General features: G+C 41.5%; 1 protein-coding gene across 1 annotated transcript in view; it reads right to left on the bottom strand.

The window, feature by feature from the left end:
- LOC122787314 (heat shock factor protein 1-like) overlaps window positions 1-23,265 on the bottom strand; it is a 592,645-nt gene extending 569,380 nt beyond the window's left edge. Inside the window, exons 1-2 of the mRNA XM_044053959.1 lie at window positions 22,643-23,265; window positions 14,344-14,452 (exon numbers count right to left, since the gene is read on the bottom strand). Coding sequence (XP_043909894.1) covers window positions 14,344-14,452; window positions 22,643-22,735 — 202 coding nt within the window. The 5' untranslated portion in view covers window positions 22,736-23,265. The remainder of the gene's footprint in view (window positions 1-14,343; window positions 14,453-22,642) is intronic.
- Between the last annotated feature and the right edge of the window lie 305 nt (window positions 23,266-23,570).

Here is a 23,570-nt window from a genome sequence, read left to right as displayed (position 1 = left end):
TACTGCATCGATAGGTCCTAATAATATGCCTGGATGCATCTTAAATAGCATGAGGCACAATTTACCTACAACCCTAACATTATTTATTCTCAGTCTCCATACAGGTTTTGTACCAAGCAAATGTAGAACAGTTACAGTTATTCCCTGCATAAGGGAGGACCTTCCGCAGACCCAGGCAATTGCAGACCCACAAATTTCAGCAGTCTCATATTCAAAGCAATGGAAAGACTCATGATGGCACTAATCAATCAGGACACAGGGAATCTCTAAGCACTGGACCAGTCTCAGTTTGAATTTGCAAAGGGCAGATCATGTTTACTCAATCTGGTGGATTTTTTTGAAAAGATCACCAAAGCAACAGATGAAGGCAAAATGGTACACACTGCATATCCCAATGTGGTCAAAGCTTTTGACACAATTCCCCATCTCCAACAGGGGCAGTTTTATGCATGGCTGATGTGTGTGGGGTCAAGGTAACCGTTGCCACAATCACAATGTAGATATCAAGCAATAAGAATCCAGAGCTTGGAGGTGTGCCTGCCAATAGTTTTACACAGACATAGGTTCATAGGTTGGTAAAAGGCTATTGGCCCTAGGGCCTATACAAGCCTAGCCATAACAATTCCCTGAATATTTCTTCCCACAATATTTACTTCCCTGGACCCCTGTCCCTTGTGGAGTGGGATAACTGTAGCTGTATGCCACTCAGTGGGCACGAAGCCTGAGGTGAGGCTGAGGCTATGATTAAACATGACACTTAAGTGAGGTGCCAGTTCATTTTGTAGTTCATGTAGTACACAGCCTGGGATGTCAGCTGGTCCCATGGATGCTGTATTCTTAGCTTTGGAGAGTGTGTTTTCCACCTGTGTGGCCATGATTACCGGAATTTGGCAATCTTTTGGTATTGAGATGGGGCCTTTAGGGTGTGAGAGGGGGGTGAAGTTGGCACTAAATCGATCAGCCAGGATATTGGCAATATCCTTGGAATCAGTATATTTAATGCCATTCTATTGTAGTTCAGAGCAGATCTGAGCATTGCCATTTAGATTCTAGGCATAACTGCAGAATGCCTTGTGGTTGTCTTTGGAATCTTTGGCAATTTTATTTTCCTAACTAGCCTTGGAGGATTTTATGAGGGATCTCAGCTTATTACTGAGGCTGGTAAGGGAGTTTTTTTCACCCTGGGATTTTCCTCTTTTCTGCAACAGTTTCTTCCTTCCGTTGTATAGTTTGTTTATGGCAGGGGACCACCAGATTGGCTTCCTTTTATTTGAGGAGAGCGTCCTGGTTCTATTTGGTATGACACGATTTGTACAGTGCTTTAGTGTAGGATTCAGCAGTCGAACTTTTAGCTCCCGTCTGCATGGGTGTCACAAAGTTTGTCACTTCTGACTTGCGTAGCATGAAGGTGGCTTTGGAGAAGTTTTTTACTGAAGTTTCCTTACTGGGGGTGGGATGTGGATGTCAAGGGTGATTAGCTTAAGGTCAGACCTGACCAATGAGGGGGTGACCACTGGTGAGTAGCATCTACCTCCCATGTTGGTAATGACCAGGTCTAGGATATTGGAGCCCTTGGTGGGACAATGGATTAGTTTATCCAGGGCGTTGGAATTTATGAATTCCAAGAACCGTTGGGAAAAGGTGTTGGTACTGGACTAGTTTTCCCAGTTAATGGCAGGGTAGTTGAAATCACCCAGTATTAGGGTATTTGGTTGCATCTAAATATTTTCCACTATGTTTAGAAAGGTGTAGTGAGAATCCTGGGACATGATGGTGGATCTGTAGCAAGCTACAATTTGGACTGCAGTCTTACCTAGTGTTAGCTGCAACTGGAGAATTTCAGATGCATTGTGTTGGGCAACTAGCCTGAAGGTGTGAATATGGCTCAGTGCTGGTATAACACCTTGTTCCTACTGCTGCGATACTGCACTTAAGCAGACAGGTCCCATCAAACTCCAAATATTTGCCTGAATTACTAATGGGCATGAAGACAATTCTGGAATGAACAGTACAGGTCTAAAGTATGACCACTGACCGAAGATGAATGGCTTAAAGGACTGCTGATCCGGATCAGGCCTTTGGCTGATGTACTGGAAGATGACCAGTAACTTCACTAAAGTTTCTCCCTCCAAAATGTACAGGTGGAGCACTAAAACTCCAAAGGGCTACCTTCCTTCTTAGATGAATGAAAAGCCCTTCTCTAAAGTCGCTCCAGCCACCTGGAATCCACTTCCTCTAAAAAGGAATAAACTTAGCTAGCTTACAATACAATACAAATTAATTGCTTATGATAATAAACGTTTAAAGAATAATGGATAGATGATTGTAGTCATATGGTACAGCTGATCATTTCGCTATCAGCTATTAGTCTGTAGACTAACACTTATAACTGTGCTGTTTTTAGTTTAGATGTGCCCCTGAACGTTTTCAACACGTCTGTAACTTTGTACAGCTATTTCTATTTCTCTTTTACAGGCAAACTTTGCATACTTTGTTCTTTCATTGTGCTGTCAGTTACTTCGATGCAAATCACATTAAGTTACCCTTTATCTTATTTAAGCATAAACTTTTAAAAACTGCACACCATATTCTCTTTATAAACAAATTACTTTGCACAAGTTATTTTATTTGCTATATAAATTAACTGAATTCTCAGTAAGCAAATTTTATTTGCATTTGGCCTGTAGTGTTGTGACTGAATATACAATGCACTATATGTGCCACAACTGTACCATGCCTTCTGGCCCAGGTATGGTTGAAAAGTGGGGGAATGCCAGTAATCTGAGGTTTCTCTAATACCATCCAAAGCTGCAACCAGCTGAAGTTTCAACCAGACAAAAAAGACAGAATAACACCAATTATCTCCCTGTATTTCTTATGGACAGAAACAGCTCTTAAATGCTTTTTATCCCAGGCATAACCCCCCCCCCCACATTATTTATGATATGATTCCAGTTACTCTCACTAGGAGTAATATATACTTATTGACCATGGGATGGATAAGGCCAATCTAACACCAAATGGAATATGTTAATTTGAGCACAAAAAGGTAAACTGGCTAGGCATAAAATGGCCCATAAGGGCAGCTAGCCTAGTACTTACCTATGAAGCTTTAAGGAAATAGTGGAACAGGTTAACAGCTTTGAGTATCTAGGAAGAGTCACTGAGGAGAAGAGAGGTCTAAATAAGGTGCAGAAAACTAAAATCAGAGGGGCTGCAGACAACTAACACACAGTTTAAGGGGCACTATGCGACAGAGTAATGCCACAGGAGTTGAAAAGTAATGTGGTGCAACCAGTACTAGTCTTCAGGTACAGAAGTTTTAGCAATGAATGCAGTGCAGTTAAGGAAGTTAGATGTGATGGAGATGAAGTGCCTATGACTGATGTGGTCAGGATGCACCCTGTGGAACATATGAAGAAATGAAGACAGAGCAGAAACCCATGTAGCTACAACTGTACAGAAGGTCACACAGAGCAGATTATGGTGGTTTGGGCACAAGTGCAGGAAAGCAGTAAACAATCTTGGGAAGAAGATTTGGGACAAACAGGAAGAAGGCAAGAGGAAATGAGCCCGTCCACAAAAGAGATGGATTGGACTGCGTTAGAAAAGGCCTGTGACAGTCGGGCGTGACTGTCCAAGAAGGAAGGTAAGATAGTGGCACAGCATCGGGAGTTGTGACAGCGCAATCCTGATCCCATGCAGAAAATGGGTAAAAGGCAGTTGACAATTTAGAAAAACTGCAGTTGAGCAACTACTTTTGATAACTCTGGAGCACAAAAACTTTGGCAACAAAGTGGAAAGGGTTGTTGCCAAATGTAGAGCCTAGAACTGTAAAAAACAGAGAGCCTATAGAAACACTAGAGATATTTCAAACATTTTAAGAAAATTGACATAAAACAGAGGAATGTAGAAACCAAAAAAAAGCACAAATGGAAATGTTTATAGAAGGCTAAAAATTAATAGCTATAATAGAAGAAGATGCAATAAAAATGGTGAAGTATAAATCAATAAATGGAGAAGTCTCCAGGAACAGACAATATTTATATGGGATTCTGGAAGCTGGGAGGGAAGAAAGTGAAAGATCTGGAAGGTTTTGTTTAACAGTATTTTAAAGGGGGGGACACCAGCATCATAAACAAAAGCAGTGGTAGCTATATAACCCAAGAGGGTGAAAACCTTCTGATCCAGCTTCATACAGATCTATTTCAATCTCAAACCATGATTATAAAGATTTTATGTCTATAGTAAGAGACTGGAAAAGCTGTTGCCAAATTGATAGATATGGATAATTGTGGGTTTATGAAGGGAACGTAAATGTTTGACAACATTAATAGAACAATAGTGATACAGTGGAAAGCAGACTGTAAGACAACACTGCAACTGTTGGTGAGTCTTGATGCACAGAAAGCAGCTGAAAGGTGACTAGGATTTTACAAGTAGGGCATTCTCTGATAGTACAGGGTTAATTACGAGGATATAGCTGAACTGTTGGAGGTAATAATTAAGATGTGAGATTTCCTCTTCAACAAGCTATGTTTGAACAGAGGAACTAGGCAGAAGTGTCCTCTTTCTTCTTTGTTATTTGTTTTGTTTTTAGAACCACTGGCAAAGGAAGTAAGGGACTCAAATTTAAGGATACAACTCTTATGGTAATAGGGAAAAGTTACAGTGTCATCCTCCTTGGTAAGAAACGACCATAAAGCGATCACCTTCAAAGTCACCATCTCCCTTGACCCCTCCCCCCCTGTCCAAAGCAGACTACAACCTCCTGAGAGCAGGTATAAGCAGCTTCACAGGCACCGTCCGTTCAGCTGGAACTAGCACTAATGTCCAAGCCTACACCAAAAAACTACATGAGCACCTACATAGCTATATGAACTCAGCAATACTCGACAGGACCAAATCATCTTCCTTGAGGAACAGTAAACTTGTCTGGTGGACAGCAGCAATAAACAAATTCTATAACAAAAGGAAAAAAATGCTGTCCAGGACCAAGGAGGAGCAAGTGCCAAGCTGGAAGCAATCTCTCCTTTGTCTGAACAAGCAAATAAGGTCACTGGTGAAATCTTCTAAGGCCAACTTCGAGTCTAAATTCGCCACATCCACTAAGGACAATCACAAGGCCTTCTTCACATATGTCCGCAATCTCAAAGGTAACACTCAAATCTGCTCTGAACTGGTGGCCAAGAACACCACATATACAAACACCGCAGATATAGCCAACCTGCTGACAGACAGGTTCAGTGGAAACTTCACCTCCTGCCCCCCCCCCTCTTCAGTAAACCAGGACATCCCCAGCTCCTGCCCCCCCCCCATCACCTGGGAGCAGGGCTTTAATGCCCTCTCAAGGACAAAAAATACAGTATCAGTGGGACCTGAGAACATCCCTGGCTACGTCCTATATGACCTCGGGAATGACCTCTGAGCTCCATTAACCACCCTATTCAACTAAAGCCTGAGCACCTGCTTCGTCCCAGCCAAATGGAGGACAGCCACTGTCATCCCTCTACACAAAGGTGGAGTGTCCACTGACCCAAGCAATTACAGGCCCATCCAGCCTAACTTAGCCTGATCTGCAAGGCCATGGAACACATTATCATGGACCTTATAAACAAGGACATTGACAACCTCCAAACACTTGGCCCCACACAGTTTGGTTTTGTCAAAGGGAGATCATGCCTGTTAAACATGGTCGACTTCTTCGAAACAGTCAACACAGTCATGGATGAGGGGAAGACTGCACGCATCCTACCTTGACCTAGCCAAAACCTTTGACACTATTCCCTACTGGGGTATAACAGATAAACTCTCCCAGCTAGGCATCAGCCCCAGCCTTGATGGAGTTGCTGCATATCTGCAAGTCAAACTCCACTTGCGCAACAAATATGCAAGCCTCAACCTGGTCCGTTACATTAATAGAACTTGTTGGCAGGATAGATTCGTGTCCCAAAGACTCCATCGGTGGAACAGACTCCCTTCTCCATGTCAAGTTGAGTATCTCACTAGCGCTCCGTAAGAGGAACCTGGACGACTGGATGGGGAACAGAAAATACACCCTGGGATTCCACCTGTGTCCCTGCTGGACAGGGGAAACAGGTGCTAACTTTGTGGGAATATGGGCGAAAATTTTGGCTATGCTTATAAGGGCCTCCGGGCCAACAGCCTAGTATTATCCTATGAACCTACAAACCTATTATTCACAGATATTATTTTATTTATTTAGTTATTGACATTTGTTGACAGGGAAAGTCCAGTGGCTTAGAAACCCATTTTCAGTGGAGCCCCAAGGAAAAAAGCTCCACGGTTAAGCAAACAGACAAATAAAATATTATGCAATTATTATACAGGAACAGGTACAAAAGCAAATGCAGAGTGCAACAGATGCATATGGACTACTTAATATACTTTCAATCACAGAAGAAGAAGAACAGACATTAGAAAAGTATAACATACTTTCAATCACTGAAGAATAAGAATACACATTAGAAAAGTATAACAAACTTTCAATCCATATGAGAGTAGCCAATGAACTTAGTACAGTGATGCACATCATAGGTAAGAGAAAAAGATTCACAGGACGAAGAATGATATCAGAGGGTTGAAAGCAGGTTCTGAGTAAATTATGTTTGAGAAGTTAAGGGGCTTACATTATATTTCACAGGTACAGCTGGGATTTTTTTAAAAAGTGGGTTTTTAGTGCAGCTTTAAATGCCATCAGGGAGTCAAGTTGAGTAATATATGACAGGAGGCTATTCCATACATGGCAATGTTGTACGAATATAAGCATTTTCCTGCTTTCTTATTGGGTTTAGCAACATTTAGAAGGGTTCTTTCTGTAGGACTTCCGCGGTGGTGCAGCGGTAGCGTTGTTGCCTCACAGCAAGAATTCTCCCATTCGATTCCCGGCTGGAGTGCGGTGAGTGCCTTCTGTATGAAATCTGAATGCCCTCTCCGCAGTTGGGTGGGCGTTCGAAAGACATGCGTAAATGGGCGTGCCTTCGTTGAAGGTTGAACGTCGAGCTGGCACCACGGTGTTCGTGAAAATCTACTGCCAATCATTAGCGGACCAGAGTTCCGCTGTGGCGACCCCTAAAAGCCGAAAGACAATAACAGAAGGGTTCTTTCTGAGGAGCAGAGGGTTCGAGTTGGGATGTATGTGCGCAAGATAGACTAGACAGTGGGACAGCAATCAGGTTGGAAAATTAGTTTATGAGCAACTGTTAATTGAGTAAAGTAGCGATATTGGTGAAATTCTAGCCAGGACAGGTTTGAGACAGAGTTGCAATGGTGTGAGCGGTTGGACAGGTTAGAGGTGAATTTTGCTATTTTGTAGTAGCAGGACTGCAACTTACTACTGAGGGATATATGGAGGTTGGTGAAGATGGGGCTTCCATACAAGAGGGATGGGATATGCAATGCGTTAGCTAGTTTTATCTTAATGTATCCAAGTAGAGTTTGTGTCAGTACAATTTGCCCAGTTTGAAGTGGGTTTTCCTTACTGTATTGAGTATGTGTTGTTCAAAGGAGAGTTTATCATCGATACTAATTCCTCGAAGTTTGGCATATTCTACCTGTTCAATTTCTGTTTTGTTAAGGGAGAAAATCTTGAATTCTATAGCTGACGGTTTTGATGAGAATATTAACAATTTAGGTTTTGGGGGTTCAGCATTACCTGGGTGTCATTTAGCCAGGTTTCTATGGAGGAGAAGGCATCTTGGGTTATCTTCTGGAGGTTAGTGAAACTGTTGGAGGAGGAGATGACAGATGAATCACCTGCATACTGAATCAATATGCTTTGTTGAGAGGCTTTATTTACATCATTAATGCATATACTGAAGTGCAGTGGTCCTAAAATGGATCCTTGGATGACACCTGTGTTGTTTGCCAGGTAATCGGACTGTTGGTTTTGCCATCTAACTGATTGCTGTCTATCATTTAGGTAAGAGGAAAATCAGGTTATTATACTTAGAGAGCATCCAAGTTTTTCTAAGTGTTGTGTGCTTGATAAATACAGAAATGACATTTCGATGTTACAGAACATTTTGAAACAGTTCCAAGTTTTTTTCAGGGTATAAAGTAAATTAAAATAAAACAAAGTTGCAGCAATAAACTATATACCTATATATTAACTGGTTCAGCAATACCCATATTTAGGGGGACATTGCATTGTCACCTCATAGCAAGAGTTTATCCAGTCCAATTCTCAGCTAGGGTGCCTTCTACGTGGAGTCTGCATGTCCTCCCTGTCATCCTGTGGGTTTCCACTGGGTGCACCAGTTTCCTCCTGTATTCTAAAGACATGCAGTAGGTGGCTTGGACACTCCGAATTAGCCATATGTGCGAGTGTGCATATGACTGTATGGCATGGAAGAACAATGGTAACAGGACTAGCCTTTTGACAGTGTGAACTTTGGCTCTAGATGACTGTCACTTTTGAAATAGCACCCCAACCCAATATGCAAAAATTGAAAAAGGGGTTGTGGATGGATGCATAAGCTGAAACAATTCAGTGTATGAATTAAAAAGGATTCTGTTATGGCAGATAAGAATATGTAAAAATACATTAAACAAAAGATAATGCAAAAAATGAAAAGCCAGACACTCCTGATACTGAATATGATAAGATAGTCCCTTTAGTTTTATACACAGGTCAGGTGTATTTTAATCTACACAGAAGAAAAAGCTATGAATCATAATTAACATAGTTGAAAGAATTTATTCGGTAGGGGAAGAGGGCAAAAAAGCGGATTCTTCCCATACCCAGCTTGAAAGGATACTTTACAGCTACACAGTTAAAGCTCATTTAAATAACAGAATCAGGAGGTTATAAATCAAAGTGTAAAGAAAAGGATAATGATGATGATGATGAACTAGGGGAGGAGTTTGAGAAGGGACAGAGTAGGATTCTGATGAAGGTTCTTAAGAATAACAATAACCATACTGAATATTGTATTCACGAACTATTCTAAAAACTAAGCCAATAGTGGAATACACAAAGAGTTTTTACCAAAAGGAATAACTGCAAGTAAAGATACAGAAAACTGGCAAGGGGGGGGGGGGGGGGGCAGGACCTTGCTGGAGAAAATTAAAGGAAACAATGAGGTCACAGCAAGCAACTAGAGAGGTTAAGGCAACAAACTAAGATAAAACCAAACAGAAGCTTGGACTGCAAGTTAGAAACTGCCTTTCCTACCAGGGATTAATAACAGAGTATAGTTTCATAGGTGTTTACTAGGCTAAACGATCACAAGGGCCTTTTTAAGCCTAGCCAAGCATCCCAAATCTCTGACAAGTTCTGATAACCTTGATAAGTGTAAGCATGGGCCTGGGAGATGAACCATTTACAAGTTACATGTTTTCATCAGAGACATAGGTGCCAAACCAGGATGAATTTCTGATTGCCCATCCAATTGTCCAAGTTGCACTTGAACTGAGTTAGGGAGGAACTCTGCTTCACATGAATGGGGGAGCCTGTTCCATAGATGGGGTAGTCTCTGGGATACATACCTATCTCTCCAGCAGGTCCTATTTATAGCACAGGCAAGGTTTAAGTCTTTAGAATGGGTAATTCTGATACTGTTTGTTTTGTGGATATGCAGGAGGTCCATTAGGGTGAGGTCTGACAATGCCCTGTATGCCAGGCATAGATCTCCCCTCAAAAGCCTGTAGGAGACAGAATGCAGGGCTAGGGCCTTGAGGTAGTCTGCACAGGACATATTATTTATGCTCTGTATTCTTTCAGGAAGGAACCTCTTTGGACATTCCAGTTGTTGGATATGCCTGGTTAAGTACATACCAAAGGGTGCAATGCACTTAATGACAGGTCTGATGAATGCCGAATACTGTGGAACAATGACTTCCTTGGACTTAGGTGCCACACCTTTGTTTATAAGTAGCACAACATAGAATGATTTCCTCACCACTATAGACACATGATGATCAAAGGCTAGATTACTATCTATGTGTGTCCCCAAGACTCTAACTACTGGGTCAACTCTAAGGGGTGTGTTGTCAATATGATAGTAACCAGAGATGGAGGACTTCCCAAAGGACACCATTATGCATTTCTTGGCATTTAGTTTTAGTCCATGGCTCTGACACCGGTTGTTAGTCTGTGTCAGCCCCTCCTGGTGAAAACTTGTGTCAGTGTGAAATTAAATAACAGCTCCTAATCTGCAATCATCTGCAGATTTAGTCAGACAGGGACCACTGACATTGGCCTTGATTTCTGAGAAGTAAATACCAAAAAGGGGCGGTCCAGGGACTGATCCCTGAGGGACTCAACTTGTGACTGGCCTCTTTTAGAGGTGGACTTCCTAATTCTAACTTCCAGAGTCCTGTCTGTGAGCCAGTTGGCCATTCACCAGGTGACATACGGGTTTGTACTTAACCTCTTGAGTCTGTCAACTATACCCAAATGGGATATTGTGTCAAACGCCTTGGCCAGGTCAAGGCAGGCAGTGTGAATGATTCTGTCCTCATCCATTGCTTTGGTGACCTTCTTAAAGAAGTCCATCAAGTTGAGAAATCTTGATCTGCCCTTGACAAAACCAAAATGGATTGGGTCCAGTGTCTGGAAGTTTACTATATCTCTATTGATCACCTCCATGATAATTCTTTCCATGGCTTTACATATAAGTCTAGTCAAACTTATGGGTCTGTCATTTGCAGGGTCTGTAGATGGCCCACCTTTGTGCAGAGGGATGACTGTTTTTTTCATGCTATTTAGAAAGCATCCAGGGATATTGTCTGGGCCCATTGACGCAGTGTTCTTAGTCTTAGAGAGAGCATTAAAGACCTGTTCCCTAGTGATAGTAGGGGGAGTTACATTTGATGATATTTCCTGAGGGAAGGTTGTGGGAGAGTAAGGGGTAAAGTTGGAGCTGAATTTATCAGCCAAGGGGTTCGCTATATCTTTTGGCTCAGTAGAGGTAACTCCATTTACAATGAGCTCTGCACACAACTGTACATTGCCTTTGAGGTTGCAGACATAGCTAAACAATGCTTTGCGGTTGTCCTTGGCCCGGGAGGCCAAACTTCCTCAAATTTGGCTTTGGTAGACTTTATTTCTCCTCAGAGTGGTTTGTTTAGTGTAATGAGAGTGCTTTTATCTTGCTGGGTGCTGCACCTCCTAATTTTTGCCATGATCTTCTTCCTCCTGTTATACATCTGCTTGATGTTGTGATTCCACCAGGGTGGCTTGTTTTTTAAGCTACTTCTGTACTTCTTCCTTGTGGGTACAGCTGCCTCTAAATAGCTATTAACATGCTTGTACAGGGTTTCTGAGAACAGTTCTGCACAGGCAGAATTGTTCTCAGGGTTTATAGGGGCTAGAAATTGACAGGTTTTCACTTACTAGCAAAAGATTAGCCTTAGAATAGTTCCTGAATATTCCAGGTTTAGCTAGGGGGTCCAAGTTTTATTTTTACTTCAAAGGAGACCATTTTGTAGACTGACCTTACCAGGGAAGGCATTACAGTAGGGGGTGTGCAGCAGTCTACCATATTAATGAGTACCAGATCCAGTATGGCTGCACCCCTGCTTGGTGTACTGACTATCTGGTCCAGGGAGTTTGTGTTTACAAAATCCAGGAATCTTTGTGCATGTACGTTTGTCATATAGGAGTGCCAGTTAATAGTGTGGTAATTACAGTCACGCATGAATATGTACTGGGTTGGATGGTTAGTGTTTCTAATAAGTTTAAATACATGGTATGGGTTTCCTGGGTCATAGAGGGGGACCTACAGCTTGCAAGGAAGTGGTATTGGATTTTGCCTATGGTGATTTGAACATGGAGCAGCTCAAGTGCATTCCAGGACCAGGAAAGCAAACACTGAGCTACGTGCAAAGTCCAGGTAACAAAACACAGACTCACCATTTTACATTCCATATGCAAGTTAAAACACCACATCAAAATGTGACATGTGCAGCTATGTAAAGCAATTTATTTTTCTACTCCTTCAGCAGAGTTAGTTATAGTCAAAATAGGTGTTCAATTATCTCAAAATATAAGGAAATTGAAAGGCCATCAAAAATTAGCAATGAAGCTAGGAGATGGTGAATTACCATCCCAAGCAATAAGAATGAATCCCACACAAAATAATAACAGCACTAAGGAATTTATAACTTTAAACTATCTCTCTTTTGTTATCCAATACGCTAACGACTCAACAATTATCTCCTGCTCAGACAATTTTGAGAAAATTACTCACTATCACTCAACAGGGCTGCCACGGTGGTGCAGCGGTTAGCGTTGCCGCCTCACAGCAAGAGGTTCTCCGGTTCGATTCTTGGCTGGGGTGCCTTCTGTACGGAGTCTGCATGTCCTCCCTGTGCAGTAGGTGGATTGGACATTCTAAACTGGCCCTAGGTGTGAGTGTGTGCGTGTGTGTGCCTTCTGTGGAAGGTTGGGCGCTGGGCTGGCAACTCGACACAGTAAAACTCCACTGCCAATCATGAGCGGACAGATGATCCGATGTGGTGACCCCTAACCGGGAAAAGCCAAAAGAAGAAGAAGATTCACTATCACTCAACAATCTCTACACTCTATTGAAAAATGGCTCACATCAAACCAACTTCTGCTTAACCCTAAGAAAACTAAACTACTCTTCTTTTTACCAAAAACACTTGAATCTACAATTCAATTTCACTATCACATCCCTAAACAACACTACAATTATCGCTGAAACTCACACTAAAAGCTTTGGTGTGACAATAGATGACCAGCTCAAATTTGACCTCCATATTCAAAGTATAAAAAAAAAAAAACACCAAAAATTAGGATTACTATACAGACACAAAAAATTTCTGTTAGAAAAATCCAAACCCACCCTTGTTCAGGCTATCCTCCTCCCCACTGTATTCTAAGTTGCCCCTATCCTCACCAACCTTCAATCCAACCTTACAACTAAACTGGAGCTCACAAACAACAAAGTTGCTAGATTTGCTGCTAATATGCCCCATCTATCTCACCACTGCCTATCTCTAAAAAGCCTCCAATGGCTAGAGTTCCATCATCAACTCCTTCTAGCTCAGCTGTACTTAACTTATTCCATTAACTACCCCTCCCTCTTGCCCAGGTCTCTCCTCTCTGATATCTTACTATACTCCAAATTAAGCTCTTCGAAGCTCATAACAAAACCTTCTTGAGATGTACATGCCAAAGAAGAACATTAACAAACTCTTATATAGCCACTCTGCAGCACACACTTGGAACAAATTACCCCCTCAACTACATTCCATTACCAAACTCTAATTTCTTTAAAAAAGCTAAAATCCCACCTACTAAACTCATGGCCTTGTCCATGCCATGCTCCCACCTAAAGCCCCTTCCAATCTATCTTCCACCCCCCCCATGTCCTTGATACACTAAACTATTACTGCACTTTCACTCTCTACATTGCCTGGGAGTCGCTCGTCTCACTGTTTAATATTGTTGTAGTGAAATCCATCATTGCTGACTATTTCTTGTACTTATTTGTGATGTATTCCCCTATATACTATACGTACTAAATTACTGTTTGAATACTCACGGTAGTGGTGCTGCGGCAGCGTTGTCGCCTCACAGCAAGACGTTGTCTCGTTCGATTCTCAGCTAGAGCGTCTTCTGTGTGGAGGCATGCGTGAATGGACGTGCCTTCGTTGAAGGTTGTGCATCAGGGCTGGTAACTCGGCACGCAAAAATCCACTACCAAACATTAGCAGACCGGAGTTCTGCTGTGGCGACCCCTAACTGGGATAAGCCGAAAGACACAACAACAACAACTAAATTACTGTTTGAACATTGTCTCCCTACTTCTTTGTATACTGATTTGTCTTACACTGACTTTTATGTATTTTAATTATACTATATGTGCTAAATTGTAAACAGTGTCAGTCTGAATGTCTCTCTCCATGCTTCATTCATCTAACTGTATTATATTACAGTTTTTATACCAAATTGTATATTGTAATATTTGTTCAACTCCAGGACTTTTCTCCTCAGGCCTCCGCTGAAAAGGGCTTTTAGCCCAGTCAGACAAACCCGATCAACAAATGTGAAAAATAAATAAATAAATATGAGAAAAAAAATACTTGTTTTACTTTTACAGCTTACTGTGTCAACTACTTTCAGTTTGGCATTCTAATAAGAAGTCACACACAAAAAAGGGAGGAGGGCGACTGTTACCATGAACAGGCCTGCAACAGCAATCTAGCTGGGCCTGGAGGTTCATTACCAGCACTTAACCATTTTAACACTGTCAATAACACTATGAAAAGACACTTCTAACTGTTCGGTTTCCTCAACTTGTGAGTTATGATGCATTTTACCACCCAAGCCTTTAAAGATTAGGCACTCACACATATTAAGCTGCCGCACAAAGCTGGCTAAGTTGTTGTGTTTGAAATACAGTGGAAGGATTTCCTTTGCGAACTTCCGCTCATTCAGCACTTGGAAGCAAGTCCCATTCTGAAAGGGGAAGAAGGAAAGAGAACATGATCAGGTGCTATATACACCACATGACAGTTATGCAGAATTCTCCAAACAACATTAATAACAAGTACAACAATAATGCTTGTAAAAATATAAGGGAAAATGGCAGAAAAAATGGTGAAAGTAGGGCAATTCCCATGATAAAAACATTAACAGCTATACAAATGAACAAACAACATGTACAATGAAGTTACATTTAGTAGACAGTATTATATGCATCCATATGAAGGCTGTCCTGGTCAGAAACCCCAACACAATTTCACAAACTCAACATATGTAACTTGCTTCAACCTCTTTTGCTTGGAAAACATGGCAAGTCTAAAATGTTCAGTGATCTCTAGAGTCTATAAACGCATTTAAACCAGTAAAGTGAGGGTTAAGAAAGCAAGATTTAAAATTACTTCAAGCAAATGCTCTGTTTAATTCTATCCCCAAAAGAGGATGAAAATGCTTCAAATGGTAGGAATCCTCAGTCCTCGGAGCAATGCCATTACACAAACACTAATATTTCTGCGAGTATTCTGTGAGAAAACGGTATGACATAACAGCAGTCCAAATTCAAAAAGGAGCAATCCTGAAAAAGAAGCCAATTATAGAAGCTACACAAAGGAAACAGGTCTAACAAAGTTGTAGTCATGGCATATGTTTATGTGCAGTGTTATATTAACAAGCACAGGCTATTTTCTGAAGGAAGCTGTGAAGCACAGACCCGAGGTCCCCTCATACTCTGCAATGCTACTACTCACATTTTAAACCCCAAGTTTCAAAAATAACATTTTTCTCATATTACCATCACTGGTTTGGTTTGAAGGATCCACAATGTAACAACATGTCCCAAACAATTAATTCTCCGCAAGGAAATCAGTTTACAGCAACCCACCCCACTGGTTATACAACCACAGGCCATAAACACCATGCTGACTGCAAAGTCTGCAAAATGATTGCTCCCTACCTACAAGCAATAAATTTAACATTTACAAAACTCAGAGAAGATGATTATAGCAAACAACCAGAAGCTGTGAAGTGGCAAACACAGAACTGCATAAAAAATATGAACAGTGTCCAATTCTAAGATAACATGAAAAGTGTAAATTAGTGAAGGCTTGACTTAACAAACCAATTCACTTTATCGCATAATGGATGCATTTCAAATTTTTAACACAGATCCTTATCATTCTAAAGGAAAGTTGTATGGTTATGTCTGAGTTTGAAAGCTAGGGTTAGGGACAGAATTTTAGAGTTAAAAGAGTTTTAGGACCAAGGATTGAGTTCCTACTGTTAAACAGCACTGGCTACTCAAAGCAAGTGGGCGTAACTCATATTCATATTCTACAAAGTAACAAATGCAAAATGAGTTACACCCAGCTTATAAAAGTAACCAAGGCCAAATCAGTAGCTAAAACTGACAAACTATTTGAACAGGTTTCCATCGGTCACAACTCCTCTATGTTCCCCTTTTCACCAAAGACCTTGACAGACTTTCAGTCCTGGGGATGATACTTCAACCTCTTAAAAATTTTTGAGACTTGTGTACCCCTATGAAAACCTTCCCATTAAACCTAATGATCTGATCTTCTAATCCCACATAGCTCTGTATGACCTCAGCATTCAATGCCCCTAGAGCTGCTACTAGTGCCGTCCTGTCTGGAAAAGGTGAAACACAGATGGGTATACCAAATGCACTGCCATTCTCTTCCCCAACCCATTTCATAAATAAGTGCAGGCTGAGACACCTCCAGAACTACCTATCCCATCAGAGAACTTTAATAAACAAATACAAAGATACCAGATTAGAACTGAGTGAAGCCGATTTTACCAAAGTCCCGAATTCCTAAATTTCAGACTACCAGAAAAAAAATGTCATTCTAAGAGTTGGAATTTTAACATCTGTAGATGTTTAATAAAGGTTTTAAAAGAGTCTGACATTATAAGGGAATTTTAATTATGCATCATCCACAAAATATTAACCATATGGGGCTAAGTTAAGGGTCTTTTTCATTACTGTCTGGGCATCCTGCAGACTACTACAGCACCAGAAACGAGAAAGAGAGACTTTTTGTGCTAACTGCAAGTACTTTTTGCTGAATTTTCTAATTTTTGCAGATTTTGGTTGTTTTCATTACCTGCACTTCTCAGAAAGCTTAAAAAGTAGACTAGCTACTTATTTCACTGTATTTTTGCCTGTAAGTCGTTTTCCAGTTGTGCACTTGCCTTGCTTTATTTAAAAACTTTAAATTTTCAAATTTCTAATTTTGCAAAGTTTTAATTGAGTTTACTGTTCTGGGCACAAGTGCATTAGTCTTTCTGCGCTTATTTACTGTGTAACTGCATTGTTTAGCCTGATTTAACCAAAAAAAAAAAATTATATCTTGTTTGCTAATTTTCCACCTTTTCTAACTAGAATAGTCCAGTTTCCATGTTTTGCTGGTTTCAGGACCTTAGTTTCAGTGTTCAGAGCTATCCAGACCTTGCTGTGGTAGAGGAAGGTCCTACTGCTTACCAGTGATAGTGGGAGCATTGAAATGCCTAACACTACAGGAGTGGTTTCCAGCTCTGAAATGGAAATTTTATTGGCCATTTTGTGCTGATTTCTATCCCTAAAGTATTCCCAGTGCCAGAAAGTCTGCTCTTTAAATTTTCCCTTAGAACTAGCTAGTTTATCAGCAGTAGCACTAAAATATGTATACCTGTGACTGCCACTTGCTCTAAAACTCGCTAAAAAGCACTAGGAAGTCTTAATTTATTACAAGCACTCACCTCTCCTTGGTAATAAGGAGAAAATAGTCATAGGCACTAAACAGCCCACAATTGCAAGTACCTTGCCAAAACGTAAGGGAAAACAGTTCTTGTACTACACAAAGAAACCACCTAACCAGGCATGTCCAAGGGTCAGCTTCCGGTGATTTCTCCTGTCCATAGGTTGGTACTATAGGGCCTATACAAGCCTAGCCATAACAATTCCCTGGCTATTTCTTCCCACACTATTTACTTCCCTGGACCCCTGTCTAGCAGTGTGACTGATGTGATCCCCGGGGTGAATTTCTTATCTCCCAGCCAATCATCAAGGTTCCTTTTGAAGAGGGCCAAAGAGGCACTCTGCTTGACATGTATGGACAGTCTTTTCTAGAGTTTGGGGAGTCTCTGGGTCTGGAACCTATCCCTCCAGCATGTTTTGTTCATTGCGATGACAAGGTTTAGATGCCTGGAGCATGTGTTGCTGAGGGATTGGGATTTCTTTAAGTGTAGCATGTCCAACAGCTCTGGGTTTGACATGGCCTTGTATGTTAAGCAGTGATCACCTCTGAGTAGACGATATGCGACAGAGTACAGCTGGAGTTTTTTTAGACAGTCAGCATAGGGCATCTGCTTTAGGCCTGTGATTCTTTTAGTGACGTATTTCTGCAGCCTTTCCAGTTGTTGCAGACGTCTTGAGAGGTACATACCAAACGGGGCGTTGTATTCTATAATGGGTCTAATGAGGGATGAGTACAGTGGGACAATGACCTCCTTTTTTCTGGATGAAAAGCCCTTAATGATGAGGTGTGCCACATAGAAGGATTTCCTGACTGTTGTGGCGATGTGGTTACCGAAGGTGAGACCACTGTCCACCTCTGTCCCTAAGTCTCTTATCACACTTTCGGTGTTTAGTGTACTACCACCTATGCGGCAATTCACGGGTACATGTTTTTTCCCAAAGGGGATAACTATACATTTCTTGGCACTGAGCTTGAGCCCATGGCTCTGGCACCAAGCATCTGTTTCTGTAAGGCCCTTTTGTAGAATATCCACATCATTTGGGGATTCAGTAATTTATTTATTTTATTTATTTATTTGCAGTTGTTTAACCAGGATAGTCCATTGGGCCCAAGGAACCCATTTTCAATGGAGTCCTGGGAAGAAAAGCTCCACATACAGATTATACAAAGATTAAGTTCCACACATAGATTACTTGATGATTACAGAGTAACATTATACAATTTCAGGTTATAATCAGGTCAAATATATTTTAATCAAAAGTAATACATGCAATAGTATTTAATGTAATTTTTATTTTTTATTTTTTATAGGTAGCTAGATGCAGTAGGCTAGGAGATTGCTGGGTATAAGTAAGGAAATTATATACTACAAGCAAGCTTGAAATGTCTCTGGGATTTGTAAGAAGGGGAAGAGAAGAAGAGTGGAGAGTAGGCTATGGGGGATGGGAGCAGGAGCATTGCCATGTTGATGTTAGATGACAATGAAGTTGTTTTTTAAAGTATGAGAGGCTAGTGGTAGTACGAATGGAGGGGGGTAGGGAGTTCCATGAGCGAGCTAGTGAGAAGGACAGGAGGTTTTGTCCTGGGGTGCGGAGGGGTCTGTAAACCTCAATAAGGTTTTGATTGTTTGATCTTAGAAGTCTTTGGGTGTGGTGCATTTTAAAGGTAGTTGAGAGGGAGGGACAGAGGTATGGTTGGAATATGAGTTTATGGACATAGGTAAGCTGAGTGTAGGAAAGGTAGTTGGGGAGTTCTAGCCAGTTGAGTTTGTGAAGAGGTATACAGTGATGGGTTGATGATTTGTTGCTGGTGGCAAATCTGGCTATTTTACTGTAGCAAGAGGACAGTTTGGCTTTGAGAGATGATTGTAGGTTTGTTAAAAGAGGGGCACCATAGAGAAGGGAGGGAAGGAAAAATGTGGTAGAAAGAGTATGTTTAGTAGTTGGGGTGAGGAACCGATTATGTCGGTAGAGCATGCCGAGTTTTTGATGGGTTTTTTTTATGTTTAGTAGCAGATGGGAGTTGAAATTAAGCTGGTCATAGAGTTGGACTCCTAGTAGTTTGGTTTCAGATACCAGCTCAAGAGGTGTGTTATTTTGGCTAGTGATGGAGAATAATTTCCTGTCAAAGTTATTAGTTTTAGAGGGAGTAAATATCATTAGTTTAGTTTTAGCAGCATTAAGTGCTAGATGGTTGTCTTTCATCCACTGTTCAGTGGAGGAGAAGGCATCTTGAGTAAGTTTTAAAAGGGTTGGGATGGATGAGGCAGCACAGATAATTGTGGAATCATCTGCATATTGAATAATGTTTGCAAGAGGGACAGAGTGGAAAAAGTCATTAATGAAAATATTGAAGAGGAGGGGGCCCAGTATAGAACCTTGTGGGACACCAGTGGGGGTGTTGAGAAAGGAGGAGGTGGCTTTCTTCCACTTAACAGCTTGTTGCCTATTAGAGAGATAGCTGGTAAACCAAGTAAGGGATGATAATGTAAGGTTTAGTTTAGATAGTTTAGTAAGAAGTAAGTTATGAGAGATAGTGTCAAAGGCTTTAGAAAGATCGAGTAGGATGGTAGAAACAGTGAGGCCAGAGTCTCTAGCTTTATTCACAGTTTCTAAGAAGGATAGGAGGGCTATCATGGTACTGTGATGGGGTCTGAATCCATGCTGGGTAGGAGTTAATAGGTTGTTATCTAAGAGATAGGGAAGGAGTTGAAGATGGATACATTTCTCAAGGATTTTTGAAAGGGGAGAGAGGATGGCGATGGGACGGAAGTTGGTGATATTAGTATTAGTTCCACCTTTATGGAGAGGAATGATGTAAGCTTTTTTCCAGATTTGGGGAACATTGCCTTCTTGGATGGAACGGTTGATTAGGATACTGATGGGAAGAGCAATGGCTTCAGCAGCTATGCTGAGGAAGTATGAGGGAATGTTATCAGGGGCATTGGTGCATGGTTTCAGTTTCTGTAGGAGTTTTTTTATGGTGGAAGTAGGAATCATTTTAATGATGAAGGCTGGGGGTTGAGAGGGTGGGGGATCAGAAAAAGAAGATTGAGGGGGGGTTGGGTGAGGAGAAGTGGAAGTAGTTGGTTGATTGTTATTTGAGAAAGAGAAAGTAAGTTTGGAAATAGAATCTATGAAAAAAGAGTTGAATTGTGTGGCAAGATCAGTGTCTTGTGTATTTGGGCAGGGTATTGGGTTTTCTATAGTACCAGGTTTTAGGAGGGTGTAATGGCTCCCAGTTTGCAGTCATCTGCGAACTTTGTTAGCCAAAGTCCCTTAGTGTTGGCCTGTACTTCAGAGAAGTAGATGCCAAACAAGAGCAGTCCCAGGATTGAACCCTGAGGTACTCCACTTGTCACTTGTCTGGAGCTAGATTTGGAGTCGGCTACTTTTACAGTGTGGGTTCTGTCAGTAAGCCAGTTGGCAACCCATCGAGTGATGTAGGTATTAATGCCCAGCTTAGTAAGTTTATCTATGTTGAAGGCCTTGGCGATGTCCAGATAGGCTGTGTGGACAACCTTACCCTTGTCCACGGCTCTGGAGACTGATTCGAAGAAGTTAATCAGGTTTAGGAGACAAGATCGTCCCTTCATGAGCCCAAACTGTGTGGGGTCCAGTGTTTGAAGGTTGCCAATGTCTTTGTTTATAAGTTCCATGATAATACGTTCCATGGCTTTGCAGATCAGGCTCATCAGACTGATGGGACGGTAGTTCCCGGGATCCAAGGTGGATCCCCTTGTGGAGTGGGATAACTGTAGCTGTATGCCACTCAGTGGGCACGAAGCCTGAGGTGAGGCTATGATTAAACATGACACTTAGGTGAGGTGCCAGTTCATTTTGTAGTTTATGTAGTACACAGCCTGGTGGTATACATGCTGCAGTACAGCACAAGAGTGAGGTATTCAGTTTTCAGTGGGAAACACAGTAGGTCCAAATACCATTTTACCTGTTATGCAGAGTCATCACAATACCTAAAATAATGCACACTAGTCATCTTCTAAAACAGAGAGATGAAGTCCAGAATACGATCCATACCTCTCAAATGTCCAGATTTTTGCCTCTTGTGTTTGGCTTGTTTCTCATAAAATTGTGGTTTTCTGGCAAATCACATGCAGTCAAAAAATAATAGCAGACATTTAAGTTTCAGACTTCATATACTTCAGAAAATTTATGTTAATGCAAAAGTTTGTAAGAGCTTTATATAAAAAGTGTCTATTTTTGGACCTTTGCTCCCCCACTATTTGCGGTTTTATCTGAATTTCTAGTTCTACGAGGTGGACAGGTATGCTACCAACTAACTTGTTCTGTATAAGGGATGTGGTTTTCAGCTCAAGACTTGTAGTCCTCCGAAGGGACTGAGCAAATGTAAAACATATTAGGTAATGGGTGAGACACAGGCTACTGCATACCCAACATCAATTTGCAGCTGTCAGGATGCCACCACTCCAGTGTTACACTAAGGTTTCCCTGCTTGGTGGGCTTTTGTCTGAGAGGGGCAAAACACAAAGGTGTCAATGAAAATCAAAGAGAAAGATTGTTTTGCATCTACTTGGACATACCTGACGTTATAGTGTGAAGGGAGAAACAAAGAAATGGTACTGTGCGTCCATCCTAAAAGGCAACAAATAAAACAGAGGACACACAATACCGATGTACCATTCATTACTGCTACTACATCCATAACTAATCAATATAAGTACTGAACCATACACTCACTATAGCAGCCCTATCCTATTGGAAGATGACACCGTAATCTGTCTGTGATGGGACACTAATTCAAGTACTGCCACCAAGAAAAAGACGTGTTCTAGCGTGTTGAATTATTACAAATTTTTTTCTATTCTACTGTTACCTAATGTGGATGGTCACTCATGTTTTCAACCACTGAGAAAAAAAGAACTATTCCTTACTAACAAAGCATGCAATGACGAGTTTAGTACAATTATCAAGCACTTTTGCCACACATCTTTTTCAAAGTACCACATAATGCACCACCACCACCAAAATCCAAAATAATTTGTTAGCTAATGCTTCATATTCTATTTTAATAAGCGTGTTCCTTTATTACCCGCCCCCCAATAAGCACGTGACGATGCTACTCTGAATACTCTAGTACTGTCGTCCACATGTACAGGATTGTTTGCTTTCTGGCACTCCTACTGGCGCGTAATGCGTAATAACTAGTAAAGCAACCTGTCAGCATGACTGAGCAGAATAAACAGTCTGCAACACTTGATAAACTGCATTTTCCCCACTTGCATTTCTGTGTTTCCTTTTGCTCCCTGCCCATCGTGCATTCGCAAATCATTTTACAGACTTTGCTTTACAGTATTCTTCGAAATATACAGTGGCATCAGTATTGCACTAAGTGCCCGTCCCATACCACACCCACAGAAAATACAACTCACCCGACTCCAGCAGATGAGATCGTCAGTGCTACTGTCCTCCACCAGCGTCCACAGCTTGGTAAGGAAGGCAGGCACCCCACAACTTTGTTTCATATTGCAGCGCTGAGAGAACTCCTAGGAGCTAAACACGCACTGACAAAATCTTCAGTTCTCCCCTATGGACCGTCGACAACGACTAAGAAACCGCCTCAGACTAGTCCCTCGTTTTGCAAAATAACTGTAACCTTATGTAAGCGCACAAATAATGGCTACTAAAATGGGACCAAGTCCCATATCCGTCCAATAGAGCAAGTGATTTTTAGCCCACAAACCTTGTAACCAAGGCTGCGCAATAACTGTCAAGAGTTCAGTTAAGTGGGTCTAATTTCCCACTTAGAAATCTCAAGTCTGACAAATCCAAGGTACTTAAAGATCTCCAGCACCGATCGATGGCTCATATAAAAACTAGAACCGCACTGTCCTCGCTAACTGTACAATATATCTAATTCCTCACTTTATACCCTCGCTTTAGATTAAGTTCACGAACGCTCTTATTCCTGCCTCATCAACAGCAAGGACATCCAAGACATGGGATGACGGCGGGATTGGTACACCCCAAACAACTCTGCAAATCCAACTAGGGAGGCGTGGTGCATCAAACAACCCTCACGTGGCCAGAGCCGTGCCGGCAAGTCCCCAAGCTAACAGTGCGCATGTGTACAGCTGGGTAATGGAAATGTACCTGGCGCAGCAGAAATAGTTGAGAACTGGGAGTACTGCCAAGTTTTGTGCACAGTCCCGCCGAGTTACGCACTTTGGACAGACGGGACTGTAGTTGTTTGTCTTCATTCGTGTATCTTACACCAGAGGGAAGGGGCTATGAAACAGTTTCTTATATAAGACAGTGATATAATTAGCGTCTAAGTGTATGTTGGCGTTGATTGCTACA

Source organism: Protopterus annectens, chromosome 13.part0, assembly GCF_019279795.1.
Source record: "Protopterus annectens isolate FY-2018-M chromosome 13.part0, PAN1.0, whole genome shotgun sequence".
In the NCBI taxonomy this organism is placed as follows: Eukaryota; Metazoa; Chordata; order Ceratodontiformes; family Protopteridae; genus Protopterus; species Protopterus annectens.
The sequence above is the reverse complement of the archived record's forward strand: the minus strand, read 5'-3'. Positions and strand labels throughout refer to the sequence as shown.